The sequence below is a fragment of the Macaca nemestrina genome, chromosome 20 (genome assembly GCF_043159975.1).
Source record: "Macaca nemestrina isolate mMacNem1 chromosome 20, mMacNem.hap1, whole genome shotgun sequence".
NCBI lineage: Eukaryota > Metazoa > Chordata > Mammalia > Primates > Cercopithecidae > Macaca > Macaca nemestrina.
This window is the reverse complement of record NC_092144.1, coordinates 21,933,782-21,953,196: the sequence shown is the minus strand read 5'-3', so window position 1 is coordinate 21,953,196 and position 19,415 is coordinate 21,933,782. Positions and strand designations below refer to the sequence as shown.

Sequence of the window (19,415 nt, the reverse complement as noted above, 5' to 3'; positions counted from 1 at the left end):
CAACTGGTTTCAGGAGGTAAAGATCTTTTGTTGGGCTCCCAGGATAATGGGATGCCCTCTGGGTTTGTAATGAAGAGGGGTTGTAGGTTGCTCACAAGGCTGCTATGTCTGCACAAGGGTTTACTTTAGTGTTTAGTTGGCTTGTTACAAGGGGATTGTGGTGTAATTTGCATTTTATTTTTGGACAGGCTGAATATCCTTCAGGACTTTGATCTGTAGGGCAGTCACTAGGCAGGTTTCTGTAGTCATGTCTGCAAATGGTAAGCATTACATCAGGATGTCATTGAGTATGGTTTTCACTGAGCATCAAAGAGGATTTTGCCAGGTCACTGTGTGGGTTTCTATGTAGGCAGAACTGGCCTTGAACTGTCATGGAACTGCTTCAGGGACCGCAGTAAAGGCTACGGTCTTGCAAACCTGCCTGCATGACTATAAATGGGTATCTTCCTCCAGCCCTGTGGAAGGGCAGGACCTCTCCCAAACTGTGACTGGGAGGAGTATGAGATGCTTACAGGGTAAGTTTAATATTCTCAGTGGGACCAAGTTGGGTGGGCTATTTTTTGGTCTGTAGCCAAGAATAGAGGTGCTATAGTTTGCCACCTGAATATATGCCTGCCTTCTGAAAAGGATACGCCTCAGTCTTGGGCATTATCAGTTTCATAACTCCCTCCTTGGATCTCAAAGCTCTTTCTCTCTTTTTTTTTTTCGTTTGAGACGGAGTCTCACTCTGTTGCTCAGGCTGGAGTGCAGTGGCACCATCTCAGCTCGCTGCAACCTCCGCCTCCCAGGTTCAGGTGATCCTACTCCCTCAGCCCTCAAGTAGCTGGGATTACAAGCATGCGCCACGATGCCCGGATAATTTTTTTTTGGAAGACGGGCATGAAGTCTCGCTGTGTTGCCCAGACTGGAGTGCAATGGCACAATCTTGGCTCACTGCAACCTCCTCCTCCCAGGTTCAAGCGATTCTCCTGCCTCCGCCTCCCAAGCAGCTGGTACTACACGCACGTGACACCACACCCGGCTAATTTTTGTATTTTTAGTAGAGACAGGGTTTCACGATGTTAGCCAGGCTGGTCTCGAACTCCTGACCTCAGGTGATTTGCCCGTCTCGACCTCCCAAAGTGCTAGGATTACAGGCGTGAGCCATCCTGCCCTTCTGTGCCCATATTTTTGTATTTTTAGTAGAGATAGGGATTCGCCATGTTGGCCAGGCTGGTCTCGAACTCCTGACCTCAGATGATCCACCCACCTCAGCCTCCGAAAGTGCTGAGATGACAGGCGTGAGCCACTGCGCCCAGCCTTTTTTGTTTTTTGTTTTTTTTGTTTTTTGTTTTTTTTTTGAGATGGAGTCTCATCTCTGTCACCCAGACTGGAGTGCAGTGGCCCGATATCGGCTCACTACAACCTCTGCCTCTTGGCCGGGTTCAATCAATTCTGCTGTCTCAGTCTCCCGAGTAGCTGGGATTACAGGCATGTGCCACCATGCCTGGCTAATTTTTGTATTTTTAGTAGAGATGGGGTTTCACAATGTTGGCCAGGCTGTTTCGAACTCCTGACCTCAGGTGATCCACCCGCCTCAGCCTCCCAAAGTGTTGAGATTACAGGCATGAGCCATCGTGCCCAGCCATGCCCAGATAATTTTTGTATTTTAGTAGAGATGGGGTTTCGCCATGTTGGCCAGACTGGTCTTGAACGCCTGAGCTCAGGTGATCCACTCACCTCAACCTCCCAAAGTGCTGAGATTACAGACATAAGCCACTACACCTGACCTTTTCTTTTTTCTTTTTTTTTTTTTTGAGATGGAGTCTCATCTCTGTCACCCAGGATGGAGTGCAGTGGCCTGATCTCAGCTCACTGCAACCTCTGCCTCCTGGTCGGGTTCACTCAGTTCTGCTATCTCAGCCTCCCAAGTAGCTGGGATTACAGGCGTGCACCACCATGCCTGGCTGATTTTTGTATTTTTAGTAGAGAGAATGTTTCAGCATGTTGGCCAGGCTGGTCTCGAACTCTTGACCTCAGGTGACCCACCTACCTCAGCCTTCTGAAGTGCTGGAATTACAGGCGTGAACCACCGCACCTGGCCTTTAAAGCTCCCTTAAAGGCACTTATTTTGGAGATGAGGACTTGCTGCATACCCCAAGCTGGTCTTGAAATTTTGACCTGAAGAAATTCTCCAACCTCAGTGTACCGTGTAGTTGTCATTACAGGTATGAATGATGCTTGGCTCTCTCATAAAGGCATTTTTGTTAGGGATGGCTGACAAATTTTCTTGCTCTCAGGGTGTAAGAAAATATGTCACCTTTTATTTTTCCACCAAACTAATGTCACTCTATTCATTTTTCTTTCTATTTTGTATTTCAAATTTGTCCATAATTTTGGATTCACACATTTAGGGCAATATGTCACAATTTAAGTGTTATGCCTGAAGTAAATTAGATACTTAGTAGGCACTCCATATTTACTAAAATATAGTTACTTATACATTTGTTTGCTGTAGGCAAAGAGGAATTACAGGATTTGCACTCACTTTCTTCAGCCTATATCTAAATAAAAACATAATTTATTTCCAAATATTTGTTTTATATATATATCAGAGGCTTTAATTATATTCTGCAAAAATATATATTTCTTTTTAATTTAGCAATACAAGGCTATTATTTTCTTCTAAATTTGATTTTTTTTTTTTTTTTTTTTTTTTGAGATGGAGTCTCACTCTGTTGTCCAGGCTGGAGTGCAGTGGTGTGATCTCGGCTCACCGCAGCCTCCACCTCCTGGGTTCAAGTAATTTTCCTGCCTCAGCCTCCCAAGTAGCTGGGATTACAGACGTGCACCACCAGGCCTGGCTAGTTTTTTGTATTTTTAGTAGAGATGGAGCTTCATCATGTTGGCCAGGCTGATCTTGAACTCCTGATCTCAAGTGATCCGCCCGTCTCAGCCTCCCAAAGTGCTGTGATTACAGACGTGAGCCACCATGCCCGGCCACGATTTTTTTTTTTTTTTTTTTTTTTTTTTTGAGACGGAGTCTCACTCTGTCTCCGAGGCTGGAGTGCGGTGGCGCGATCTCGGCGCACTGCAAGCTCCGCCTCCCGGGTTCACGCCATTCTCCTGCCTCAGCCTCCCGAGTAGCTGGGACTGCAGGCGCTCGCCACCTCGCCCGGCTAATTTTTTTGTATTTTTTTAGTAGAGACGGGGTTTCACCATGTTCACTAGGATGGTCTCGATCTCCTGACCTTGTGATCCACCCATCTCGGCCTCCCAAAGTGCTGGGATTACAGGCTTGAGCCACCGCGCCCGGCCCACAATTTTTTTAAGGCTGAATAAAATTCCATTGTGTATATATGTTACCTTTTTTATGTTTAGGTTGCAGTGAGCCGAGATAACATCACTGCACTCTAGCCTGGGCAACGGAGTGAGATTTCTATAAAAATCTCAATAGCACATTTTTACAGAAATATTGTTAAAAACTTTTGAATTTGATTTTTTATTTTTATGAATCAAGAGACATCTGGGTTACTTCAGCCTTTTGCCTTTTGTGAATGCTGGTACAATAAATATAGATGTTTACGTATCTCTTCTAGGTCCTGTGTTGCATCCTTTGGATATAGATTCATAAATGGGATTGCTGTATTTAATTATAATTCTACTTTTAATTCTGTGTGAAACATAACATTTTAAAATAATGGTTGCATCCTTGTTTTCCATCAACAATCAACATAAGTTTCATTTTCATAGCATCGTCAACAGATTTGGTGGTGGATTTTTTTTGGGGGGGGGGGTTGGGGTTTTGGTTTGAGTCAGAGTCTCGCTCTGTTGCCTAGGCTGGAGTGCAGTGGTGCGATCTCGGCTCACTGCAATATCCGCCTCCTGGGTTTAAGCGATTCTCCTGCCTTAGCTTCCCAAGTAGCTGGGACTACAGGCGCATGCCACCATGCCTGGCTAACTTTTCATATTTTTAGTAGAGACGGGGTTTCACCATGTTAGCCAGATGGTCTTTATCCAGCCTCCCAAGGTGCTGGGATTATAAGCGTGAGCCACCGTGCCTGGCCAGATTTGGTGGTTTTTTTTTAGAAAAATGATAGTGGTCATTCTAATGGGTGTGGGGTGATTTTGCTTTTCATTGTGATTTCTATGTATGTCTTCACAAATTAGTAAATTTATGTGTCCTTTCAAATGCTCTTTCCCATTTTTGTATCTTTTTGTTTGTGTGTGTTTTTTTTGTTTGTTTTTGAGACACAGTCTCCCTCTGTCACCCAGTTTGGAGTACAGTGGCGCAATCTTGGTTCACTGTTTTTTTTTAAGATGGAGTCTTACTCTGTCACTCTGGCTGGAGTGGAGTGCAGTCGTGTGATCTTGGCTCACTGCACCCTCTGCCTCCTGGGTTCAAGTGATTCTCCTGCCTCAGCCTCCCGAGTAGCTGGGACTAAAGGCGTGTGCCACCACACCTGGCTAATTTTTGTATTTTTAGTAGAGATGGGGTTTCAATGTGTTAGCCAGGATGGTCTCGATATCCTGACTTCATGATCTGCCTGCCTCAGCCCCTCAAAGAGCTGGGATTACAGGTGTGAGCCACCGCACCTGGCCCGCCTATGTATCTTTTAAATGAAAATTTTGTTCAATTATTCATCCTTTTCTAAATCAAGTTATTCAACTTTATTGCTCAGTATTAAGAGTTGCTTATATGTTCTGAGTATCAACTCCTATTATATGATTTGCAAATATTTTTACCAGTTTCCTAGGAGGCATTGGCACTTGAATTTTTTTTTTTAATCTGCAGAAATTTTGAAGTATACTGGGGTTAAATTATTTTTTAATGTTTAAGTATTTTATTTAAAATATTTTTGCATATGATCAATTTTTATAATGTAGCTTTGTCCTGGCATAGCCTGAAAAAAATTTTCTCAGCTAGAAATTCTGAGAGTGTCTTTTTTTTTTTTTTTTTTTGAGACGGAGTCTCGCTCTGTCGCCCAGCCCAGGCTGGAGTGCAGTGGCGCGATCTCGGCTCACTGCAAGCTCCGCCTCCCGGGTTCACGCCATTCTCCTGCCTCAGCCTCCCGAGTAGCTGGGACTACAGGCGCCCACAACCGCGCCCGGCTAATTTTTTTTTTTTTTTTGTATTTTTAGTAGAGACGGGGTTTCACCGTGGTCTCACCGTGGTCTCGATCTCCTGACCTTGTGATCCGCCCGCCTCGGCCTCCCAAAGTGCTGGGATTACAGGCGTGAGCCACCGCGCCCGGCCCTGAGAGTGTCTTAAACATGTTCCTAGGATGTGTCTTGTCTGAAATTTGTTTTTTAATTTAAAAAGTTTATTCATGTTTCTTCTTAATAATCAGTCACCACTTGCTAAACCTGTTCGCTGTCTGTGATACTGCGGTCTCTCTGCTGCTGTAACATTTGGCTTTGGTTTCAGCAGATTCAAACTGTCATTCCACAGTATACCAACACTTTTTTCAGCAATTTATGTCGTGCGAGACAGAAACCAGTGTCTGGAAGGGCGCCTAGAAATGAAAAAAAGATGTATGTGCCAGTGTTCTACTTGTCTTTAAAAAACAAAGAAAGAAAGAAAAACAGGGTTGGCTATTCACTTTTTTTTTTTTTTTTTTTTTTTTTTTTTTTTTTTGAGAGGGAGTCTCGCTCTGTTGACCAGGCTGGAGTGCAATAGCAATCTTGGCTCACTGCAACCTCCGCCTCCTGGATTTAAGCAGTTCTGCCTCAGCCTCCCGAGTAGCTGGAATTACAGGCGCCCACCACCATGCCTGGCTAATTTTTGTGTTTTTAGTAGAGAGGGAGTTTCGCCATGTTGGCCAGCCTGATTCCAAACTCCTAACCTCAGGTGATCCATTTACCTCGGCACCCCAAAGTGCTGGGATTACAGGCGTGAGCCACCCTGCCTGGCTGGTTATTCACTTCTAAAGGCACTATATTATATTGGGGAGAGGGATGAGCTGTGTTGGGTAAACATAACAGACTTTTCTCATTATTCTTTATGGTTCTTTGCATTGTCCTCACCTCCTGGGGCACTGTACACACTTAACTCTTGTATAAATTTTTCACAAATGTATTTTGGTCTGTGTATTTTTCTTACATTTATATGTCGATAAGGAAATTAGGGCCTTTGGTATTTTGTTGTGCAGTTTTGTTTTGGTTGTTTTTGAGTCAAAGTATTGCTCTGTTGTCCAGAGTGGAGTGCATTGGTGTGATATCAGCTCACTGCAACTTGTGCCTCTCAGGTTCAAGCGATTCTCCTGCCTCAGCTTCCTGAGTAGCTGGGATTACAGGTGCATGCTATCAATCCCGGCTAATTTTTTTGTATTTTTTAGAAAAGATGGGTTTCACCATATTGGCCAGACTGGTCTCAAACTCCTGACTTCAGGTGATCTGCCCATCTCAGCATCTCGACGTGCTGGGAGTACAGGCATTAGCCACCATGCCCGGCCTTCTTATGCAATCTTGTTTATGTAGTTTGTATAATTTTGTAGGTTGGATTTGTAAAGAATATGTATCTGAGTCTAGTATGTGGAGTAAGTTGTTATTTTTATTTCTTTCAGGTATGTGTTGTTATTTCGCCCAAGACCTTTGGCCAGAGCAGAGCATAAAAGCTTCTTTCCAAAGAATAATACCAAGAAAATATGAAAAATGTGGACATCACAATTTACAGTTAAAAAAAGGGTGTAAAAGTGTGGATGAGTATAAGGTGCACAAAGGAAGTTATAATGGATTTAACCAGTGTTTGTCAACTACCCAGAGCAAAATATTTCAATGTGATAAATATGTGAGAGACTTTCATAAATTTTCAAATTCAAATAGACATAAGACTGAAAAGAATCCTTTCAAATGTAAAGAATGTGGCAAATCATTTTGCGTTCTTTCACACCTAACTCAACATAAAAGAATTCACACTACTGTCAATTCCTACAAACTTGAAGAATGTAGCAAGGCTTTTAATGTGTCCTCAACGCTTTCTCAACATAAAAGAATTCATACAAGACAGAAACACTACAAATGTGAAGAATGTGGCATAGCCTTTAACAAGTCCTCACACCTTAACACACATAAGATAATTCATACTAGAGAGAAATCCTACAAACGTGAAGAATGTGGCAAGGCTTTTAACATATCCTCACACCTTACTAAACATAAGATAATTCATACTGGAGAGAATGCCTACAAATGTAAAGAATGTGGCAAAGCTTTTAACCAGTCATCAACCCTTACTAGACATAAGATAATTCATGCTGGAGAGAAGCCCTACATATGTGAACATTGTGGCAGAGCTTTTAACCAATCCTCGAACCTTACTAAACATAAGAGAATTCATACTGGTGATAAACCTTATAAATGTGAAGAATGTGGCAAAGCCTTTAATGTGTCCTCTACCCTTACTCAACATAAGAGAATTCATACTGGGGAGAAACCTTACAAATGTGAAGAGTGTGGCAAAGCCTTTAACGTGTCCTCAACTCTTACTCAACATAAGAGAATTCATACTGGAGAAAAACCATACAAATGTGAAGAATGTGGCAAAGCCTTTAACACATCCTCACACCTTACCACACATAAGAGAATTCATACCGGAGAGAAACCCTACAAATGTGAAGAATGTGGCAAAGCCTTTAACCAGTTCTCACAACTTACTACACATAAGATAATTCATACTGGAGAGAAACCCTACAAATGTAAAGAATGTGGCAAAGCTTTTAAGCGGTCCTCAAACCTTACTGAACATAGGATAATTCATACTGGAGAGAAACCCTACAAATGTGAAGAATGTGGCAAAGCTTTTAACCTATCCTCACACCTTACTACACATAAGAAAATTCATACTGGAGAGAAACCCTACAAATGTAAAGAATGTGGCAAAGCTTTTAACCAATCCTCAACCCTTGCTAGACATAAGATAATTCATGCTGGAGAGAAACCCTACAAATGTGAAGAATGTGGCAAAGCTTTTTACCAATACTCAAACCTTACTCAACATAAGATAATTCATACTGGAGAGAAACCCTACAAATGTGAAGAATGTGGCAAAGCCTTTAACTGGTCCTCAACTCTTACTAAGCATAAGGTAATTCATACTGGACAGAAACCCTACAAATGTAAAGAATGTGGCAAAGCTTTTAATCAATGCTCAAACCTTACTACACACAAGAAAATTCATGCCGTAGAAAAAACTGACAAATATGAAGAATGGACCGGGCGCAGTGGCTCACACGTGTAATCCCAGCACTTTGGGAGGTCAAGGCTGGTGGATCATGAGATCAAGAGATTGAGACCATCCTGGCCTACATGGTATTTAGTAGTCTCTATTTAGTAGTCTCTACTAAAAAATACAAAAATTAACTGGGTGTGGTGGCGCATGCCTGCAGTCCTAGCTACTAAGGAGACTGAGGCACGAGAATCCCTTGAACCCGGGAGGTGGAGGTTGCAGTGTGCCGAGATCGTGCCACTGCACTCCAGCCTAGTGACAGAGTGAGACTCCGTCTCAAAAAAAAAAGTGGCAAAGCTTTTAACCAATTACAACTCAACTATACATAAGATAATTTATACTGGAGAGAAACCCTAGAAGTGTGAATAATGTGGCAAAGCCTTTAACAAGTCCTTAATTCTTAGCAGACATAAGAGAATTACTGGAGAGAAATTGTACAAACCTGAATGATATAACAATGCAGTTGACAACACCTGAACATTTCTAAACACCTTTAAATGGTTGTCACACTTGATAGTAGGTAAAATACTTCATACTAGAGCTAGAAACCTCTGCAAGTGTGAAGAATGTGGCAAAACATTTAACCAATGCTGACACTTTATTGGACAGGGAATGATTTATACTTGAGAAAAATTATGCAAATGTAAAGAATGTGAAGAAGCCATTAATATCTGCTCACATCTTATTCAATATCAGAGAGTTCATACTTAATAGAAACATTAAAAATGAAATTACTGTCAATAGATTTTTCAGAAAATATAAGCCTTTAAAGTGAAGAAGAGTATTTATTTTGAAGACAAGCATTAAAATATCAAGAGTGAGCTGGGCATGGTGGCTCACGCCTGTAATTTCAGCACTTTGGACAAGCATTAAAATATCAAGAGTGAGCTGGGCATGGTGGCTCACGCCTGTAATTTCAGCACTTTGGAGGCTGAGGTGGGTGGTTCACTTGAGGTCAGAATTTCAAGACCAGCCTGGCCAACATGGTGAAACTCTGTCTCTACCCAAAATACAAAAATTAGATGGGTGTGGTGGTGCATGACTAATCCCAGCTACTAGGAGGTTGAGACAGGAGAACCGCTTGAACCTAGGAGGCAGAGGTTGCAGTTAGCTGAGTTTGTGCCACCGCACTGCAGCCTGGGCACTCCAACTGCACTCCATCTCAAAAAAAAAAAAAACTAACATGAAGAGTATTGTGGTACCATTACTTGTATTACAGATCTTATTTTACACATTTTGTACTAGAGGAAAACCCTGAAGTTGTTGCTGAAACTTTCTTCAACATCAGAGAATATATCTTGAAGAAAATCGCTGCAAAGGTGATAAATTGGGAAAAACATTTTTTTTACAAACTACAGCCTAGGAAACACCAGAGAGTTCATACTAAAATATATTTTTGCAGATGCAGTAATATAAAAAATTAGTTATTTGAAAACTAAGTCTGTAAATATCAATTCAGAGTAGATGTATCTAAGGAACTGACACTTCAGACAGGACACTAAATCAGAGTGCTGAGTTTAGAAAATAACTCAAAACTGAAATTTACATAAATATTTTGTATATAACTTTAAAAAGTGTGTAAGATATTTTGGAGAGTTATTACATTCAAAGTATGCTTTTCTTTTTTTTTTTCTTTTTTTTTTTTTTTTGAGATGGAGTCTTGCTCCCATCGTGCAGGATGGAGTGCAGTGGTGCTATCTCGGCTCACTGCAACCTCCACCTCCCAGGTTCAGGTGCTTCTCCTGCCTCAGCCTCCTGAGTAGCTGGGATTACAGGTGTACACCACCATGCCTGGCTAATTTTTGTATTTTTAGTAGAGACAGGGTTTTGCCATATTGGCCAGGCTTTACTTTTTTTTTTTTCAGACGAAGTCTTGCTCTGTCATTCAGGTGCAGCCTCCACCTCCCACTTCAAGTGATTCTAATGCTTCAGCCTTCCGAGTAGCTGGGATTACAGGCATGAGTTACCACGCCTGGCTAATTTTTGTATTTTTAGTAGAGATGAGGTCTTGCCATTGGGCAGGTTGTCTTGAACCCTGCCTCAGCCTCCCAAAATGCTGGTATTACAGGCGTGAGCCACTGTGCCCACCAAAATATACTTTTTCTTGAAAAAAATTTATAGATTTTTTAATATGTGAATAATGATGGAATTCAACTCTCAAATTCATGCTGTTTCTTTATTCCTATTGCATTCATATGTGAAAGTATGTGATGAATGGTTCCTGCATGAAAGATATGAGAGATTGTTTTTTATTAGGTAGGCATTATTATCTCTTCTATGAAAGAGTAAAGACATTAAAATGTAAGATATATGATGAAAATCTAAGTAGGGATGCTCTTTGTGGTTAACTTATAATATTGAGTGATGCATGAAGTAGGTGTTCAGTTTAATATTCTGCTTTATGAGAGAAAAATATTTTTAATTTTAGTTAAAATTTAATAGTGTTATTTTACTAATTGTACTTTTATGTGATACAATCTAGTACATTTAAAAACTTTGAAATTATGTGTAGACTTAACTTTTTAATTTAACATTTTTAACATGTTAAATACTATTGTGCATTCAATAAAGCATTATTTTGCCACTAACCTTAACCCATTCCACCTTACTCAAGAGTGTAAGTAAAAGATAGTATTATTTGTTAATGTAATAAAGTAGTATCTGTAGTAATCTTTTTTGCTAGTGGCTTTAAACTGCAAAGAAGTTAAAGAATGTTGTTCCTGTATGTTAAATTTTTTTTTCTTATTTAAATTTACTTAATATTTTTGGGTAGATAGTATGTGTATATACTTAAACCATATATGGCATATTTTGATACATACAATATATAATAATCACCTCATGGTAAATTAGGTATCTGTCACCTCTAGCATTTATCCTTTGTATTATAGAAAATTTAATTTTATGCTTTTTGTTAGTTTAAAATGTGCAACTAAACTGTTACCAATGGCCTCACCTCTGGCATTTATCCTTTGTATTACAGAAAATTTAATTTCTCACTTTTTGTTAGTTTAAAATGTACAATTAAACTGTTACCGATGGCCAGGCACCATGGCTCATGCCTGTAATCCTAGCACTTTGGGAGGCTGAGGCAGGTGGATCACCTGAGGTCAGGAGTTCAAGACCAGCACTGCCAACGTGTTGAAACCCTGTCTGTACTATAAATACAAAAGTTAGCCAGGCATGGTGGTGAGCACCTGTAATCCCAGTTACTCAGGAGTCTGAGGCAGGAGAATCACTTGAACTTGGGAGGTAGAGGTTGCAGTGAGCTGAGATCGTGCCACTGCACTCCAGCCTGGGTGACAGTAAGACTCTGTCTCAAAATGAATAAATAGATATTGACTACAGGGTAATTTCTATTATTGTATTATTTAGAAGTATGAATAAAATGCATACATTTGTGAGTCTTGTATACATATTTTTATGAATTTCTTATATATTTTTATTTGAACATGTGGCCTCTCTGCCTGCAAACACATAAAGACTTTTAATTTTGATTTACATGAAGTTAAAAATACACATGTATTACTCTAAAGATAAACCTTAGGAAAGAAATTATGGAGTGAGTGTGTTTATATGAGTATGAGTTTGTACCTATTTTCAGGAAAGAAGAATAGAGCAATATCGGAACAAAACAAATTGTTTTAATGAGGTGATTAATTTATTAGATAATAAAAACCTCAAAAATGCTGAAAGCAAATTTTTGCTCTCAGCTTTGTATTAAATTCATTACTGTAAAACCGCATGGTTTATGGTTCAGAATCTCTCCATACAAACTCTTTGCCTGGTACTCATGCCAGACCTATAGTTTTGTTATGATTTTTTGTTTTATAGTTTATGAAGTATCCACTACGTGAGCTGGTCATGATTATAAGAATTTTTTATAAAATTCAGTAATGTACACAATTTTTAGATATAATTCCATAACGTTATATTTTATTTAGAACATTCCATTTTGTTCTTTTAGTTGCAGATGCCTATATAAGCCTACTTTAGTTATTGTCGTTTTACTTGTTATAGATGACATAAGTGAATTTACTTATTTATTGAGTCTTTTTTTTTTTAGGTAAATACTAGGGAAGTTTCATAAGTCATGAGAATGTTTTTGTATATAAATGTATCAAAGAAACATGACAGTGAGGCCGGGTAAGGTGGCTGATGCTTGTAATCCCAGCATTTCGGGAGGCCAAGATGGGCAGATCACCTGAGGCCAGGAGTTCAAGACCAGCCTGGCAAACATGGCAAAACCCCATTCTCTACTAAAAATACAAAAATTAGCTGGGTGTGGTGACATGCGCCTGAAATCTCAGCTACTCGGGAGGCTGCGGCAGGAGAATCACTTAATCCCAGGAGGCGGAGGTTGCAGTGAGTTGAGATCAGGCCACCACATTCCAGCCTGGGTGACAAAGTGAGATTCCATCTCAAAAAGAAAAAAAAAAAAGGAAACATGACGGTACTTGCTGTGTAACTGATGCTCCATAATCCATAAATATTTCTGCTGGAGTTAGTTTGTAACTTCAAGTCAGCCGTTTCTGGTCTTTTTTTTTTTTTTCCTGCTCCATTGGAGTATGTGTCTGTTTTTCTTCAATTACCATACTGTTTTACCTAATAAAGCTTTTTTAGTATATTTCAAAGTCAGGTAGGGTGATACCTTCACACTTTCTTTTTTTCTTTTTTCTTTTTTCTCGCACTTTCTCCCAGACTGGAGTGCAGTGGCACAGTCTCCGCTCACTGCAAGCTCCGCCTCCCAGGTTCAGCCATTCTCCTGCCTCAGCCTCCGGAGTAGCTGGGACTACAGGCATCTGACACCATGCCCAGATAAATTTTTGTATGTTTTAGTAGAGAGGGGGTTTCACCGTGTTAGGCAGGATGTTCTCGATCTCCTGACCTCGTGATCCACCCGCCTAAGCCTCCCAAAGCACCCCCTCTTTTTTTTTCCTTCATTGCTTTGGCTACTTTGGGTCTTCTGTGGTACAATATAAGTTTTAGATGTATGTTTTAAAATTTATACCAGTGTGTCGCTGGTATTTTCCTAGAGATTGCATTATGTCTGTAGATTATTTTGTGTAATACAGATATTTAACGATAATAACGCCAATTCATTTATAGGTAATATTTTTCCGTTTGTGTATTATTTTTGTATTTCAATATCGTTTAGATTATAATGCACAGATTTTTCCACTTTTTGGTTAAATTCAAAGTATAATTACTAGTTACTGTAGATTAGATTTTTTTTTTTTTTTTTTAATTGAGATGGAGTCTCTCTGCTGCTCAGGCTGGAGTGCAGTGGCACAATCTCAGCTCACTGCAACCTCTGCCTCCCAGGTTCAAGCTATTCTGCCTCAGCCTCCTAACTATCTGGGACTACAGGCACACGCCACCACATGTGGCTAATTTTTGTATTTTTAGTAGAGACTGAGTTTCACCATGTTGGTCAGGCTGGTCTCGAACTGCTGACCTCATGATCAGCCTGTGAAATTTTGCTAAAATTTCTGAATTAGAAAAAGAAAACATTTTTTCTAATAAATTCATAAACGTCTTATGGCCATATCCCAAAAATGGTGAAGCAGAGAGTGTAGGTTATTTAAGATCATGCTGCGGACCAGGCACCTTGGCTCACGCCTGTAATCCCAGCGCCGAGGCGGGCAGATCACGAGGTCAGGAGTTTGAGACCAGCCTGACCAACATGGTGAAACCCCGTCTCTACTAAAAATACAAAAATTAGCAGGGTGAGCTACTCAGGAGGCTGAGGCAGAATAATCACTTGAACCCGGGAGGCAGAGTTTGCAGTGAGCTGAGATCGTGCCATTGCACGCCAACCTGGGCGACAGAGCAAGACTCTGTCTCAAAAGTAAAAAAAAGCTGCTGCAAATGCTCATTCCATCACAACCATGCTAGTGAAAAAAAGAAATAATGGGTTAGAAGGTAGTTTTAGAGTATGTTTCTTACTCTTTTGCCCTGTAAAATTTTTGTCTTTATTACTTGCCATGTAGAAGCCTGTACTTCAACAAAAGATGTCATTAATTTCAAGTAAATATGCTCCCACATATATTCTCCCTAGAAAGATACTGGTGTATTTCCAGTCATGCTGTAGCATTTCTGGCCGTTTTTGTGCTGCTGTGTTTGTGTGAAATAAGGCAGGAAGTAAAGCGGAGTCAACCATGACATTTCTTGTTTCTAAAGCCACAGCCTCTAAAATTTAATGTTATGTCAGCTAGAAATAATGACAGTATTTAAGAAGTAAAAAAAAATTCTTTATATTTTTTATAGTTTATAAAAATTTATTTTTGAATTATAAGGTAAACAACTTGAACATGCAGATACCTAAAAATGTCAGCTAGGTGATAGGATTAATATTTTAATAGCTTATAATTGTGAGTCACAATTGCCCCATCAGGTTTACTGAAAAGCAGTTATTTATCTTCTGTGTGTGAATGGAGAATAGGCTTTTTATAATCCTAAGCATACAGATCTTTTAAGATTAGCACTATGTTTAGATCTGAATAAAATTTATAGGCTTGTAATAACAGAAATTTTAATACTTTTTTTCTAATAGAAGTGAAAAACAGTAGAAGTCATTTGTTAAAATGAGTTTAAGAGAAACTTCACATGTATTAATTAAATAACATTTAAACCACATTGTAAGTTACCGATCAGTAATTCCAATCTATTTTATTTTAATCACTGAGAAAGCATAACGTTCTTTATTCAATCAGAAAGAGTATTCTTATTAATGTTTCTGAAACTTCTAGCAACTGTAGACTGCTCAATGGATGACAAGGTTCATGCAGACAACAAATTTTCTATATAATAGGCTCATTTTAAGTTTAAATATAAACTTAACATTATTTCAAAAGTAAAATTAATGGTTCTTTTAAGTCATAAGACGAATAATGTTATAATTCATTTACTGAAGTGTTTGTCTCAGACTTTATAATGAATACTTTAAACCAAAATTTAAGTTCTACATACTATCTATGGATAAAAAGAAGTGGTTTCTAAATTTATCTTTATTTCTACTAAATTAAAAAATTTAAAGCCAAAATGTTAGGTCAGGATTTAGAACAAGCATTGGGTGACGGGTTGTTGGGCATAATGGTTAAGATTGAAACTTGGTAGCAGCTGGTTACTGATTGCATCCCTAACTTTAGGGTTTTGGTAAAATTAAAGCAATTAATGCAAATAAAGTTGCCCAAAGAGCACCCAGCATATAGCTCTCATTTGTTGATTCTGTTAGATCATGATCAATGTTAAGCCTAAAAACAAGGTGGCCACATCAGTGGTTTGTAACCCATGTTTATTCTAATCAGTCAGTGAGGGACTATATATAATAGTAGTTGCATGTTTATAATACTGCCCTTGGAAAATTTCCATATATTCACACTCAGCATGGATATAAATATGGAAAGATTTCTCATTGAGTACTTCTCTTTGGCACTCTAGTAACACCAGACAAATAAGCACCTAAATGCCGAGTGTGTCAGTTTTAATATTAGAAAAGAAGGCATGTTGTTTTCTTGTCTACTTGTTTAATAAATTTTTTATTGCCAAGTACATATGTTCATTTGATTTAATATGTTGAAATGTGGTTTAAAATATATTTTCAAATAACTTTTCTCTAACAAGTGAAGAAATAACTTATTTACAAATGTAGAAATAATGTTACTCTAAGCAGTTGCTTTAGAGTCTGTCTTTTATAGTATTGTATTCTTTTGAATATTAAAAATAAACATTTTTTTCCTGAGTGTTGGGTTTAGACTATTCATTATATTAAAAGTTCACTTATGGCTAGGTGCGGTGGCTCATGCCTGTAGTCCCAACTCTTGTGGGAGACCGAGGTGGGTGGATCACCTGAGGTCAGGAGCTCAAGAACAGCCTGGCCAACATGGTGAAACCCAGTCTTCACTAAAATTACAAAAATTAGCCGGGCATGATGGCAGGTGCCTCTAATTGCAGCTAGCTACTCGGGAGGCTGAGGCAGGAGAATTGCTTGAACCTGGGAGGCGGAGGTTGCAGTGAGAGACCATGCCACTGAACTCCAGCCTGGGTGACAGTGAGACTCCGTCTTAATAAAAACAGAAAAAAGAGTTTACTTACATCACTAAAGGAGCAAGCCTTTTGAAATATATATATATGAAAAATATATGTATGTTTTCTAAGATTTTAAAATGAACACTTTTTTCTTGTCAAATTTCTTAAAGTTTATTTCTCTTTAAAGTATGAGTAGTATTTTTGATTGGCAAATCAAAGTTGAATGAATTTATGGGGTAAAATGTGATGTTTGAATATATGTGTGTAATATGGAATGATTGAGTTGAGTTAAATAACATCTATCAACTCGCTTACCTATCATAAGTGAGTTGATAGTTAAGATATTTGAAATTTACTCTTAGTCATTTTAAAATACAATTATGTTATGGTTTACTATAGTCATGCTGCTGTGAAGTAGATCTCAAAACCTACTTACCTTGTGTATTTGAAACTTTGTACCCTTCAATCAAAAAACTCTGTAATTTCTTCCCACCACATCAAGCCTCTGGTAACCATTATTTCACTTTCTTTTTTTTTTTTTTTTTTTTTGAGTTAAACTTTATTAGATTCTACATATAAATGAGATTATGAAGTATTTGTCTGTGTCAGGCTTATCCCATCTAGCATAATGTCTTAAAATGTATATTGTTTCAAGTGACAGGATTTAGCCCTTTCTAAGGCTGAATAGTACTCCATTGTGTATCTATACCACATTTTAAGAAATAATTTAAATATATATTTATTGGTCGAAAGACTTGTGTGTTATAAAAATAGTTCTGTGTTGCTGGGCACGGTGGCTCACACCTGTTGTAATCCCAGCACTTTGGGAGGCCGAGGTGGATCACCTGAGATCAGGAGGTCGAGACCAGCCTGGCCAACATGGTGTAACCCTGTCTCTCCTAAAAACCCAAAAATTAGCCGGACTTGGTGGCACGCGCCTGTAATCCCAGCTACCCAGGGGGCTGAGGCAGGAGAATCGCTTGAACCCAGGAGGTGGAGGTTGCAGTGAGCCAAGATCCCGCCATGCTCTCCAACCTGGGCAACAGGGCGAGATTGTCTCAAAAAACAAACAAAAAACAACAAAAAGCCCAAAAAACAAAGGACAACAGACAAACCCTTCAAACAGAAAATAATGTAACACTCATTTATAATACAAATAAAAATGGAATAATTGGATACATTTTCATTGTTATATATGTGTGTGTGAATCTATAAAATGGTACATAAAGAAGAAATTAAGCCAGAAAAAAAGATATTTGTAACGAATTAAGTTGGAAAGTAATTATTATTTGCAGATATCTTTGTTTACTTAGATAACAAAAGCAACTGAAAGAATTTGAAAAGTCTATTCAGGTCCAGGCGCGGTGGCTCACACTGTAATCCCAGCAGTTTGGGAGGCCGAGGCGGGTGGATCACCTGAGGTCAGGAGTTCAAGACCAGCCTGGCCAATGTGGCAAAACCCTGTCTCTACTAAAAATACAAAAATTAGCCGGGCGTGGTGGTGGGCGCCTGTAGTCCTAGCTACTCAGGAGGCTGAAGCAGGAGAATCGCTTGAACCCAAGAGGTGGAAGTTGCAGTGAACTGAGATCACACCATTGCACTCCAGCCTGGGTGACAAGAAGGAAACTCCATCTCAAAAAAAAAAGAAAAGTCTATTCAGGTAGATAGGCAAAATTCTAAAATGATTCCCAGCTGTTGCACACCTGCGGTGTTACCTTTTTAGTGTAAAAAAATGTGCGACTGGCTGGATGCGGTGGTTCACACCTGTAATCCCAACATTTTGGGAGTCTGAGGTGGATCACCTGAGGTCAGGAGTTCGAGACCAGCCTGGCCAACATGGTGAAACCCCCATCTCTACTGATACAAAATTAGCCAAGCATGGTGGAGGGCGCCTTCAATCCCAGCTACTCAGGAGGCTGAGGCAGGAGAATCCCTTGCATCTGTGAGTTGTAGGTTGCAGTGAGCTGAGATCATGCCACTGCACTGCAACCTGGGCCACAGAGTGAGACTCCATCTCAAAAACAAAAAAGTGTGATTTACTGTGGTAGGAAATTAATTACTCATGAAATTAGGTTATTAATGTGTTGACTTTGTGTTTATCAAAAGGGAGATTATCTTGATTGGGCTAAACTTAATTAGAGATGCTTTTAAGAGAAAAAGGCACATCATAGAAAAACACTCCTGCTGGCCTGGAAGTAAGTGACTTCCAGATGGGTCATTTTGTAAGCTGCTTATGGTGGTCCCCCGGCAGGAAATATATTTGTATGTTGTCATAATTCCTGCCTCCTACATGTTCCTTCCAGTAGGGAGGACAGGAGGATCCCAAGGAAGAGGAAAAAAAGGGGGTCTCATTCATGCAATAAATAATCACCTCTCATCTGGGATGGCTTAAGATAAACAGAGGAGACCACAACATGACCACATCAATGAGAAAAAAGGAAACGTGGTTGAAAGAATTCACTGGGATTATGGAACATTTACTAAGTTGTAGTGAATGATCAGCTTCTGAGATACCAATATTCCACCACGAAGGCTGATTAAATGATTAACTCATTCTGATTAAATGATCATGTCTGCGTAAGTCTGGTGACCCAGTTTTACACTATCCATTACAGAAATACCATGGAGACCAGTGGGTACCCTCCTTAAATTGAACTTACCGTGAAAAGCATACCTGATTCTTTAACGATTGAAAACCCTTGAAAAAAAATTTTATTGATTGGTTTATTTTATGTTTTTTGAGACAGAGCCTCACTCTTGCCCAGGCTGGAGTGCAGTGGTGCAATCTCGGCTCACTGCAGCCTCCACCTCCCAGGCTCAAGTGTTTCTCCTGCCTCACCCTCATGAGTAGCTGGGATTACAGGTGCACCACCACACCTAGCTAATTTTTGTATTTTTAGTAGAGATGGGATTTCACCATCTTGGCCAGGCCGGTCTTGAGCTCCTGACCTCATGATCCACCCGCCTCGGCCTCCCAAAGTGCTGGGATTACAAGCGTGAGCCACCGCGCCTGGCCTAACTTATTAATAATAAACTTCTGCTCATTTTTGAGGATTCCACTCTACTGTCATATAATATTGAACATTAAATACCTTAATATGAAGATTTATTTGAGACAGTCTTGCTCTGTTGCTCAGGCTAGAGTGCAGAGGTGCAATCTTAGCTCACTGCAACTTCTGCC

At 39.5% G+C, this 19,415-nt stretch overlaps 1 protein-coding gene across 4 annotated transcripts in view; it reads left to right on the top strand.

Annotated features, from left to right (window-relative positions):
• Positions 1-19,142, top strand: part of LOC105494252 (zinc finger protein 724) — a 63,219-nt gene extending 44,077 nt beyond the window's left edge. For all 4 annotated transcript variants that reach the window (XM_024796686.2, XM_071088058.1, XM_024796687.2 and 1 more), the window contains one exon: positions 6,546-19,142. In XM_024796686.2, coding sequence (XP_024652454.2) covers positions 6,546-8,215 — 1,670 coding nt within the window. In that variant the 3' untranslated portion in view covers positions 8,216-19,142. The remainder of the gene's footprint in view (positions 1-6,545) is intronic.
• Positions 19,143-19,415: the final 273 nt, after the last annotated feature.